General features: G+C 50.6%; 1 protein-coding gene across 13 annotated transcripts in view; it reads left to right on the top strand.

Annotated features, from left to right (window-relative positions):
- LOC142255321 (von Willebrand factor A domain-containing protein 5A-like) overlaps positions 1–12244 on the top strand; it is a 415890-nt gene that overhangs the window by 155661 nt on the left and 247985 nt on the right. For 9 of the 13 annotated variants that reach the window (XM_075326971.1, XM_075326869.1, XM_075326920.1 and 6 more), the window contains one exon: positions 10090–10116. The exons of the other annotated variants lie outside the window; for them this stretch is intronic. In XM_075326971.1, the coding sequence (XP_075183086.1) occupies positions 10090–10116 (27 nt within the window). The remainder of the gene's footprint in view (positions 1–10089; positions 10117–12244) is intronic. 13 annotated transcript variants of the gene reach the window in all.

A 12244-nucleotide genomic window follows, 5' to 3' on the forward strand; every position in this document is an offset into this window, starting at 1 on the left:
GAGGAGGTCGGGGGGGTGCAGTAAGGAGGCTATTAACCAATTAACCGCCAATGCAAACATGTCAATAATCCCCTGATGGATGAGGCTGGCAGGAAAATCATTATCAGCAGCATATTACCCAATACAAACAGGACATGTGCTGCCAATAACAAGCACTTTGTATTGGGACTGATTCAATTGTACAAGTAGTCGTTCTATTCCCAGCAATATTCATATGCCAGTAAATTCGCGGTGAACGATTTTAGTGGGGTTGTCCGCTACTTTTACATTGATGGCCTATTATTAACTTGAGAACGGCGGCAGCTATAGACATAGAAGTGGTGTCTAGGTATAGTAAAGTAGCCATGCGCTACGCAATGAAACCACCTATAGCGCCACCTGGTGGAAAACAACGGAGTTAGCATTTTTATTTCGAAAACAGAACGAGATAGAAAAAAAAAAGTGAATTATAAAGTTGTAGGGCATCATCAATTCAATACGAATCGACACCTTGCATACAGAAATGCTATGATTAGAACGTGTAAAACTCACAAGGCTGCGGACGTGAAGCGATACCTCATGGAGACCTTCCTACAAGTCATTGGGTATGGTGGCTACATGGAGTGGCCTCCACGCTCAACTGACCTGACCCGACCCCATTGAACTTCTTTCTGTGAGGTCACATCAAACAGCAGGTGTATGCGACCCCTCCACCAACATTGCAGGACCTACGACGACGTATCACAGATGCTTGTGCAAACGTGTCACCTACCATATTGCACAACGTGCAGCAAGATACCGTATTTTGTCCAGAGTCCAGATGTGCATTGCAGCTGACGGGGCCACTTTGCGCATCAAAGTTAAATGAGCACCATATGCGTGACCAGCATTCAATGTTTTGGGGGGGGTGGGGGTCATGGGTTTGATATCATAGCATTTCTGTATGCAAGGTGTCGATTTCGTATTGAATTGATGATGCCCTACAACTTTGTAATTCACTTTTTTTTTCTATTTCGTTCCGTTTTCGAGATAAAAATGTTAACTTCAGGGGCGTGGCTTGACATGGCCGAGTGAGCACGTGCACCATTCCAGCTACGCAGCACTTCCAGCACAATCCACTGGCATCCGACCATTAAGATGGGCAAGACCGGCATCAAGCGATCCAGGGCACGCTCCTCTACCCACTCGGGGCCACAGAGGAGTGACAACATCATTCCCTACCTGTCAGGAGCAAGGAGCCTGTCAGCCGAGGCTCCCATGCAGCCTGCTCAGGAGACGGAGACGGATGATGTGGCTGATAACCACGCGGAGGGGGAGACAGGAACCTGCCACCACCCGGAACCAGCCGAGGTCACCGTGGAGAGGGGTGAGTGCCGGGATGCCCTGGGAGGAGCCCCGATCCTGGACCCTGGGGGACGCCATGCAGGGGAACCGCCATCACAAAATGGCCGACGGAGCCAGCAGAAGGCTGCACTGGCAGAGGGATCCCTGCAGGGAGAAGCACCAGGCGGCTCCTGCGGGGGGAGGGAGACCCACGTGAAGCGCTGTTGCCCGGGCAGCTCCTATGTGTGACTCTATCTCTGCTGGGTCACAGTGTGGGGGAAGCACTGGAGGGCTGAGTGAGGCCCATACAAGTGCACAAGAGGGTGCACAAGCTGACAAAAGTCTCCTCTCCCCCCAGCCCACAGATGACACAGAGTGACACAGAGGCACCAGCGTGGGCATTACTGAGGGGGACCCCCACCTCCAGCAACTCACCTCAGTGGTCGTCGGGTTCTTCCTGGGCAGGCAGGCCCCCCAGGGCCCACACATATTGCCAGAAACGCTGCACCATCTTGCTTCGGCGGGCCCAAACCCACACCAGACTGCTCCCCAGCAGACGGCGCTTGTATCCGTGAGGGAGGGACCCCACATGTCCAGTGCACCACAAAGGACTTTCTATGCAAATCCGTGTGGCCCTTACCAGATGGGACCCCCCTGCCCCCTCCAATGGCCCCAGTGGGAGATGACAGGCCGGCCTCTTTGGCGGATCTCCGCACGCTTCTTCAGGCAATACCTACTAGAAATGATATAATGGCCTTGGTAAACCAGGTTGTGGCGGAGTGTAAATAGGAATTCGCACAATTCCGATCAGACCTGTTGTCTCTCACCTCCAGAGTAGATGATCTCTCTTCCGCCCAAGATTCTAATACTGCTTCCATACAAGTGTTGCAAACTAAGCTACAAGATCAATCCAAGCAATTGTTTTCTCTACAACAAAATATTGATGACCTGGAAAATCGAAACTGAAGACATAATCTCCGTGTAAGGGGCTTGCCCGAATCTATCGCTTCAGCGGACATTCCCTCAGTTTTGATCTCCATCTTCAACAATCTTCTCAAACGTCCACCGGGAACCAGGATCGAGCTTGATAGAGCTCACAGGGCACTCCGTCCCATAGATCCAGAGGACCCCAGACCAAGGGATATAGTATGCCGCGTCCACTTTTATGGACTTAAAGAAGCCATGCTGCTGCAGGCGGCTAGAAAGAAATTCAGCCTTACCCATAATGGGAAGCCGATAAGGATCTTACCGGACTTGTCCAGACATACCCTGGCCCAGAGAGCGGCCCTTAAACCTCTGCTGGACTCCCTGAAAGAGAGGGGATCCAGTTCCGGTGGGGCTTTCCCTTCTCCCTGTCAGTCTGCAGAGGTTCTATAAATCATGTCCTGCGTTCCCCAGAGGACTTGCCAGCATTTTTGTCCTGACTGGACCTGCCAACTATGGCTCTCCCCCTCTGGCCCAATACTCTGCTTCGTCCCTGGCACCCGGTTAGGAGCTCTGGGCCACCCAAGAATCCAACAGCCCGTGAGCAGATGACGGGCCTGCTGCAGAGGGTGGACCATCCTGGAGAGAGGAGGCACCCGCGCTCGGGTCCCCAGAGGTCTCGAGAACAGACCTGAGCGGACTATTCGTGTCCAACAGAAGGATGACTGGTGTCTTGGGTATCCTCCTAGCAAGCCCACCCGCCCTCTACCTGGGAGGAGGATTATAGGGGATGGGAAGACCTGAGACCCCTATGCGGCCCTTGGACGATTAATGTCTCTTCTTTTAGGTTATTTGCCCAGAAGTTCAAGTATCAATTGTTTACTCGGATGCCGGTGCTTCATATAGTATTATACATTTACTAGTGCTTACTGTTTTTTTTTCCTTTATAGGAGCTGTTTTCATGCTATGCCTTGCCATTTTCTCCCCCACATAGGTCGGGAACCTCTGCCCTGCCGGTTTGTGATGGGCATGCTCCCATGGTGCGCAATTGAGCGCCTTGAGTTTAGTGCAGAGACTGTCCCTCTGCTTGTTTGTGTTTTCTTTGTTTTCTCATCTTTTGTTTCTTTTCCACCTTTTCTTTCTTCTGCTCGCCCTAGCCACGGGCACCCTCCGCTGAGGCCACAATCCGGTTTATATTCAAGTACAGAATTCCGATTATGTCACAAATAGCAAATTTGAACATCACCTCTTTCAACGTGAAAGGTTTCAAGAAGCCGGAGAAAAGGGCACAGATCCTTTATCACCTCCACAAACGTAAGATACATTTAGCTTTTTTTCAGGAGACCCACTTTAAGACCAATCATTCCCCTAAGATTAAAAACAAATATTACCCTACTTGGTTTTTCTCCAATAACCCAGAGTCACATTCAAAGGCGGTGGCGATTGCAGTGCATAGATCGCTCCCCCATCAAATCCTGGATCTCAAAATAGATGAGGGTGCCCGTTACATTATCCTGTCATTGTCCCTGGGTGACCATATTTTTACGATTATTAATGCATACGCCCTTAACCAAAATCAGGATCTGTTTGTCGCCGGCCTGGTAGATACCGCCCTCCCATTGGTGAGAGCTACGGTACTTCTGTGTGGGGATTTGAATGTGACACTGGGCCCGGCGTTAGATAATTCTAAGGCTATGTGCACTCGTTGCGTAATTACATGCAGTTACGCTGCGCTTTGTAGCGCAGCGTAACTGCATGCGTCCTGCGTCCCCTGCATAATCTATGGAGATTATGCAGGAGGCGTGCGCACGTGGCGTCTTAGAGCGCAGCGCTTCGGCTGCTGCCCGAAGCGCGCGTTCTAAGAAGTGACATGTCACTTCTTCCGTGCGCTTTGCCTGCAGCCCCTGCTCTGTCTATGGGAGGAGCTGCAGGCAGAGCGCATGGAATCGGCTTTTTTTTTTTTTCACTACGGACATTTTCTGCAGCGATTTGAAGCGCACGTGTGCTCTTCAGATCGCTGCAGAAATTTCTGCAGTGACTGTACGCAACTGCGCGCATAGCCTAAGGCGGGCTTTGCACGTTGCGACATCGCAAGCCGATGCTGCGATGTCGCACGCGATAGTCCCCGCCCTCGTTGCAGGTACGATATCTTGTGATAGCTGGCGTAGCGAAAATTATCGCTACGCCAGCTTCACATGCACTCACCTGCCCTGCGACCGTCGCTCTGGCCGGCGACCCGCCTCCTTCCTAAGGGGGCGGGTCGTGCGGCGTCATAGCGACGGCAGGCGGCCAATAGCGGCGGAGCGGCGGAGATGAGCAGGATGTAAACATCCCACCCACCTCCTTCCTTCCGTAGAGCCGCCGGCGGCAGGTAAGGAGATGTTCCTCGCTCCTGCGGCTTTACACACAGCGATGTGTGCTGCCGCAGGAACGAGGAACAGCATTGTACCATCGCTGCAGCAAAATTATGGAAAAGTCGGAGCTTGCAACGATGATACGATAACGACGCATTTGCGCTTGTTTATCGTATCATCTAGAATTTACACACAACGATGTCGAAAGTGACGCCGGATGTGCGTCACTTTCGATTTGACCCCACCGACATCGCACGTGCGATGTTGCAACGTGCAATGCCGCCCTAAGGGTAAATCCAGTCTCTCCTATACATTTATCAAGCGGATTAGGAGGTCATTATTACATCTACAACTATTCATATATTTAAACAAAGGAAAAAGGAGTGCTAAATGGCCAAACATAATGTTAAAAATTACCATCAACAACCTTGTAGATATCAAAGTGTAAACATGGTGTAATAGCAACATAATCAGCAGGAAAAGCAGTCCCAGAAAATGATTCCCAAACAAGGGGCATCTGCCACAGTAAGCATAACAATATGTGCAAGCAGCAGTCTTATAGAGTCATAAGAAAAAGGAGGATTTATTTCCTCACAATGCAAATACATAATACATTTGCTGCTTATCCATTTAACAAAGTGCAAAGTGCTTGGTCAGTGCCAGGGCAGAAGTCCAGTATAGGGAGGAGAAGCCCCAACGCGTTTCACTTGCGTTGCTTCTTCAGGGGGCAATATGTGGCACTGACCAAGCACTTTGTTAAATGGATAAGCAGCAAATGTATTATGTATTTGCATTGTGAGGAAATAAATCTCCTTTTTCTTATGACTCTATAAGACTGCTGCTTGCACATATTGTTATGCTTACTGTGGCAGATGCCCCTTGTTTGGGAATCATTTTCTGGGACTGCTTTTTCTGCTGATTATGTTGTCTATTACACCATGTAATGTTATCCTTGTCTAACTGATTGTTACATAAACATGTTTACACTTTGATATCTACAAGGTTGTTGATGGTAATTTTTAACATTATGTTTGGCCATTTAGCACTCCTTTTTCCTTTGTTTAAACATGTATTCTTGGAGTGGCCGTAGATTATTATCTATTATTCCACCTGATATCCAGAAATGTTGGCTTATATCTACAACTATTCGATGAGTGGCGAATACAACAGCTTCAGAGAGGGACTATAGTTTTTATTCACACCCACAGGATTCTTACAGCCGCCTGGACTACATCTTGGTACAGCATGTTGCGCTGTCCTGGCTCTCATTCACGGGGATCGGAAACATCCTGTGGTCGGATCACGCCTCGGTGTTTTGCTCCATACGTGTTCCCTCCTTGACGAGGACGATTGGGTCGTGGCGGCTGAATGAATCCTTGCTCCTGGACGAGCCCTGTGCCTCGGATATACGTGCTTCTATTTCCAATTTTAGGCTATGTGCCCACGTAGCGTATTTTACATGCAGTTACGCTGCGATCTGCACCACAGCGTAACTGCATGCGTCCTGCGTCCCCAGCACAATCTATGGAGATTGTGCCTAATCCATGCCCACGTGGCGTATTAGAACGCAGCGCTTCGGCTGCTGCCAAAGCGCTGCATTCTAAGAAGTGACATGTCACTTCTTTCGTGCGCTTTACATGCAGCCCCCGCTCTGTCTACGGGAGGGGCTGCATCCAGAGCGCATGAAATCGGCTTTTCAGTGCGCACTGTTTCTGCAGCGATTTGAAGCGCACGTGTGCTGTTCAAATCACTGCAGAAATTTCTGCAGGGACAGAACGCAACGTGGGCACATAGCCTTAGGGCGGATCACATGTCGGACACAACGTCACCCACTCTCAAGTGGGAGGCCCTCAAGTGCGTCCTTCGGGGAGTATTAATTAAACATGGTGTGAGGATTAAAAGAGTGAGAGCCCAGGCTATAAAAGAAGGCCTACAGAAGGTCACAAACTTAGAACTCCTTCACAAGCGGGCACTGAGTGCTCCCACTTTTAGGGCGCTTCTTGGGGCGCGACTGGAGGTTAAGAAATTGATGGACTCAGCATACAGCCATATTATCCAAATAGGTAAAAGTCGATTATATGAATTCGGGGACAAACCAGGTAGAATGTTAGCCAATGCGTTATGGGCCAAAAAGGCGACATTTCTTGTATCATGTGTTAAAAATTCCCTGGATAAGTTGGTGCATACTACACCCGATATCGCGGGTGCCTTCCACGACTATTATCCTAAGCTCTATAACCTGACCCCGCCTCCTGTAGTCCCCGGTGATGAAAGGCACCCCCACTCCCCGGTTAAAAAACTGTCTACAACCATAATTGATGATTTGGAGGCCCCGTTTGGGTTAGAGGAACTCTTGCAAGTCATTCGGAACACACCTGCAAATAAGAGCCCGGGCCCAGATGGCCTGACAGCTAAATTTTATAAAGCCTTTTCGGAACTTCTCGCCCCTCTAATGCTGGAATCCTTTAACTCTATTTCGGAGGTTGCATCCTTTCCGGTTGATTCCACGTTAGCACACATTACGGTCATCCCTAAGACAGGGAAGGATCCGAACACATGTGGGAACTACAGGCTGATTTCCCTACTCAATGTGAACCTCAAATTTTATGCCAAACTTATTGCTAACAGATTGAATCCCCTCCTACCGGACTTAATACACCCGGACCAGGTGGGCTTTGTCCCTGGAAGAGAAGCTAGGGACAACACCCTGAAAACCCTCATCCATTATGCTCATATTAAGGAAATACCACTCATGATACTGTGACTGGACGCCAAAAAGGCCTTTGACAGAATATCATGGGACTCTCTCTCGCAAACCTTGCACCACTTGGAGCTGGGCCCCAACCTCACTTATATTACTATAATATAATATATATAGTACTTATACTAATATTGGCACTCTATCGTTCCCCGTCAGCACGTATAAAAATTTATGGTACTATGTCCACTCCCTTTACTATATGCAATAGGACCCGACAGGGATGCCCCCTATCCCCCTTATTATACATTCTGGTGATGGAGCATCTGATGGTGGCCCTTCTGACCAACTCGGACATTCGGGGAATCAAAATAGCGAATAGTGAATACAAAATGTTCGCCATTCGCCGATGACCTTCTGATCTATCTCTCCAACCCTTTGGTTGGGCTCCCTGTGTTGATGTCCGAGCTGGAGCGATTTGGGAGGTGGTCCGGTTTCAAAATTAATCTTGACAAATCGGAGGCTCTGAATGTGACCGTGCCCCGGAGTCAGGTTTCTTCGTTGCGGTCCGGTTTTCCCTTCAGATGGCCCCGTGGCGACAGTATTGGTTACCTGGGTATTACTATTCCGTCAGACCTCTCTAGGCTGTTCTCCATTAATTTCCAGCAATTTGTTACTAGGCTGGAAAAGGATCTTGCGGCGTGGCATCGGGGGGTCTTCTCCTGGTTTGGCAGGATTGGTGCACTTAAGATGACTGTACTTCCTAGACTATTATATCTACTGCAGACGGTGCCGTTTCATCTTCCCGCGTCGTTTTGGCGCAAAGTTCAGTAATTATTCATCCAAATTATATGGTCCAAGGGCCGTCCTAGAATTCGGGGAGCAGTTCTGACCCGCCCAAAGGACGTGGGTGGCCTGGGGCTACCGGACTGTAGGAGATACCATCTAGCGGCAGCCCATGCGAGGGTTCTTGACCTGTTGCGTGGCAGAGGCTCCAAGTTATGGGTAAGCATTGCTCATGATACATGCACCTTGTCGGTACCAACCCTGCCTTGGACCTGGCCCTTTCTGAACAAGAACAAACTCATGGTGGTTTATAGTGTGAGGCAGACCTTACGAACCCTGCATGCTCCCGGGGGAAAAATACTCTGATCCAACCACTGGGCCCGCTGATGCCAATAACCGATAACCCGAAGTTCCCCCCTGGTGCGTCTAATGCCCTTTTCCTGGGCGGTACCAGACAGGCCCCTTTGCGCATGCTTCACGTGGCACATCAGGGGACGGTTCTCCCACTCACTCTGGTCTTGGGGCACCGCCCGCTGAGGCCACGCTATCATTTTGAGTATGCACAGCTTCAGCACTTTCTTTCATCTGCTAGTCAGTCACACGAGCCCACACAATCTATGTCAAGCTTCGAAAATCTATGTACCTCGGGTCCCAGCTGCAAACACGCTATTTCGAGCATTTATAAGTTACTGACCATCAATGATTCAGTCCACCTTCCTCCCGTTTGCAGAGCTTGGGAGAATGAGCTTGGACAGGTGTTCTCTAGAGAACAATGGGACCGCTGTTTCCATCTATCCCACAAGTCAGCGACCGCCACCAGGTCCCAGGAGACAAGTTATAAAGTTGTCTCAAGGTGGCATAGGGTCCCCTTCTTGCTCCACAGGTGGTGCCTGGGGGTCCCAGATGTGTTGGCGGTGCGGACGGCAGGAGGGTACTATGACCCATATATGGTGGTCATGTACGGTCTTGGATGCTTTTTGGGACAGTGTCTTGAGAGCGACTCAGGAGATCTCGGGGGTGGTGGTGCCCAGACGACCCGAGGCCGTTCTCCTATATATGTTCCCGCTGCAAAAAAAAAATATAAACAATCGCTACTCAGGCATCTCCTTCAGGCTGCCAAGACTGTTATACCTCGCTACTGGAAGACCACCGAATCGCCTTCTGTGGAGAAATGGATAAGTGAGGTGGACATGATTTACCGGATAGAAAGAATTCTGGCCCAATCTCGTAATGATGTAGAGACCAACATTACAAAGTGGTTCCATTGGAAATCTTTCCTGACTAGTCCTGGTTTCTGTAACGCGAGGTAGAATGTGATACGCACTCGTGTGAACAGAGTAATATCTTCCTGAGTGCTCTTTGATTATGGGTCTTGGTCCGGACGGGTAGGGGGGTTCGTGGCATATCTCTCTCCTTGTCTATTATTCTCCCTTCCTTCTTCACTCTTTCCTTCTGTCCTTTGTTCTTTTTTTAAGTGATTCCTGCCTCTGATGTGGAAGTTAGAGGGAAAAGATTGTGGGATTCGGCTACGTTCGGTGCGAGTCAAAAGTATTTAATATGATCACCTGAGTTGCAAGAGTATATGATTCACTGACTATAGATTGTTGTTATTGATAGTACCATGATGCTATTCTCTCTATTTTTGCATATCAATGATTGGAATTGCTTTTGTTATGAAAACCAATAAAATGTTAAATTTAAAAAAAAAAAAATTTGCTAACTCCGTTGTTTTCCATCAGGTGGCGCTATAGGTGGTTTTATTGCGTAGCGCATGGCTACTTTACTATACCTAGACACCACTTCTATGCCTATAGCTGCCGCCGTTCTCAAGTTAATGGCGATGGACAGGATATGTGTGGACACACTGTATATTCCTGCAGCAAAGAGCCGGACCTGGGAGGAAGATATGGGCAAAAATGGTCAAAGTGCTGTCTGCAGTGTTAGAATTTAGTTGTTTTTTAACATAACATACAGGTCCAGGACTCTCGTCTCTAATTCTTGTCCTTATGGTCCCCATTTCTTTAGGAGCGAATCATTGGAGATGTTTTGGACGTACGTATGTCTTATCCTGAAGAGTCAATAATTTTTATTTTCCGAACTAGACGTAACTGAAGAAGAGAAATGTGTTTTCTCTTTATATAAAAATATTGTTGCTTATCTATTTATATGATTGCCTTATTCTGTCTGTCTGTCTTGCTCCAAAATTGTGTTGTTACAGTGACAACCGTCGGATTGGCTGCTGCGCTCGGCCTGGCCCCGCCCCCCCACGGATTGGCCGCTCGCCTCGCCCTGGCCCCGCCCCCGCATGGATTGGCCGCTCCGCCAGGCCCCATCCCCCGCACGCATTGGCTGGTTGGCCAGGCCCCGCCCCCTCACGAATTGAATGCTTGCCATGGCCCCGCACGCATTCCCCGAAACCACACGCCCCGACTCCCAGGTGACTGCTGCACCCCCGGAAGCCCACACCGGCAAGTCGGATGTGTGAAACCACTAGCTTACCCCAGCTCCCGGCACACGTGTGCCAGAGCCGGCGTAGGCTGGTAACCATAGTACACATCGGGTAACTATAGAAACCGCTTTCCTTAGTTACCCGATGTGTAACATGGTTACTAGCTTACCCCGGTTCCCGTCACACGCTCTGCCCACTCGGCCACGCCCCCCACGCGCTTAGCCCGCTCGGCCACGCCCCCACGCGCTCTGCCCGCTCGGCCACGCCCCCCATGATCTGCCCGCTCGGCCATAGCCCCCCACACGCTCTGACCGCTCGGCCGCGCCCCCCATGCGCTCTGACCGCTCGGTCACGCCCCCACGCGCTCTGCCCGCTTGGCCACACCCCCCACGCGCCCTGCCCGCTCGGCCGCGCACCCACGTGCCCTGCCCGCTCGGCCTCGCCCCCACGCGCTCGGCCACGCCCCTCACGCGCTTTGCCCAATTGGCCACGCCCCCACATACTCTGGCCGCTCGGCCATGCCCCCACACACTCTGGCCGCTCGGCCACACCCCCCCACACTCTGGCCGCTCGGCCACGCCCCCCACACTCTGCCCGCATGGCCACGCCCCCCCCCACACACTCTGGCCGCTCGGCCACGCCCCCCACACACATTGGGCACCTATACACCTCCCCCCAGGACTACTCCTCCTATTATCCTCCTCTCCCCCAGGACTACTCCTCCTATTATACTCCTCACCCCCCAGGACTACTCCTCCTATTATACTCCTCACCCCCCAGGACTACTCCTCCTATTATATTCCTCACCCCTCAGGACTACTCCTCCTATTATACTCCTGTCCCCCCAGGACTACTCCTCCTATTATACCCCTCACCCCCCAGGACTACTCCTCCTATTATACTCCTCACCTCCAGGACTACTCCTCCTATTATACTCCTCACCTCCAGGACTACTCCTCCTATTATACTCCTCATACCCCAGGACTACTCCTCCTATTATACTCTTCACCCCCCAGGACTCCTCCTCCTATTATATTCCTCACCCCCGAGGACTACTCCTCCTATTATACTCCTCTCCCCCCAGGACTACTCCTTCTATTATACCCCTCACCCCCCAGGACTACTCCTCCTATTATACTCCTCACCTCCAGGACTACTCCTCCTATTATACTCCTCTCCCCCAGGACTACTCCTCCTATTATACCCCTCACCCCCCAGGACTACTCCTCCTATTATACTCCTCACCTCCAGGACTACTCTTCCTATTATACTCCCCCAGGACTACTCCTATTAGACTCCTCTTCCCCAGGACTACTCCTCCTATTATCCTCCTCTCTCCCCAGGACTACTCCTCCTATTATACTCCTCTCCCCAAGGACTACTCCTCCTATTATACTCCTCCCCCCCCAGGACTACTCTTCCTATTATACTCCTCCCCCCCGGACTACTCCTCCTATTATCCTCCTCTCTCCCCAGGACTACTCCTCCTACTGTACTCCTCTCTCCCCAGGACTACTCCTGCTATTATACTCCTCACCTCCAGGACTACTCCTATTATACTCCTCTCCCCCCAGGACTACTCCTCCTATTATCCTCCTCTCCACCCAGGACTACTCCTCCTATTATACTCCTGTCTCCCCAGGACTACTCCTGCTATTATACTCCTCACCTCCAGGACTACTCCTCCTATTATACTCCTCACCTCCAGGACTACTCCTCCTATTATACTCC

Source organism: Anomaloglossus baeobatrachus, chromosome 1 (genome assembly GCF_048569485.1).
Source record: "Anomaloglossus baeobatrachus isolate aAnoBae1 chromosome 1, aAnoBae1.hap1, whole genome shotgun sequence".
NCBI classification, from domain to species: Eukaryota; Metazoa; Chordata; class Amphibia; order Anura; family Aromobatidae; genus Anomaloglossus; species Anomaloglossus baeobatrachus.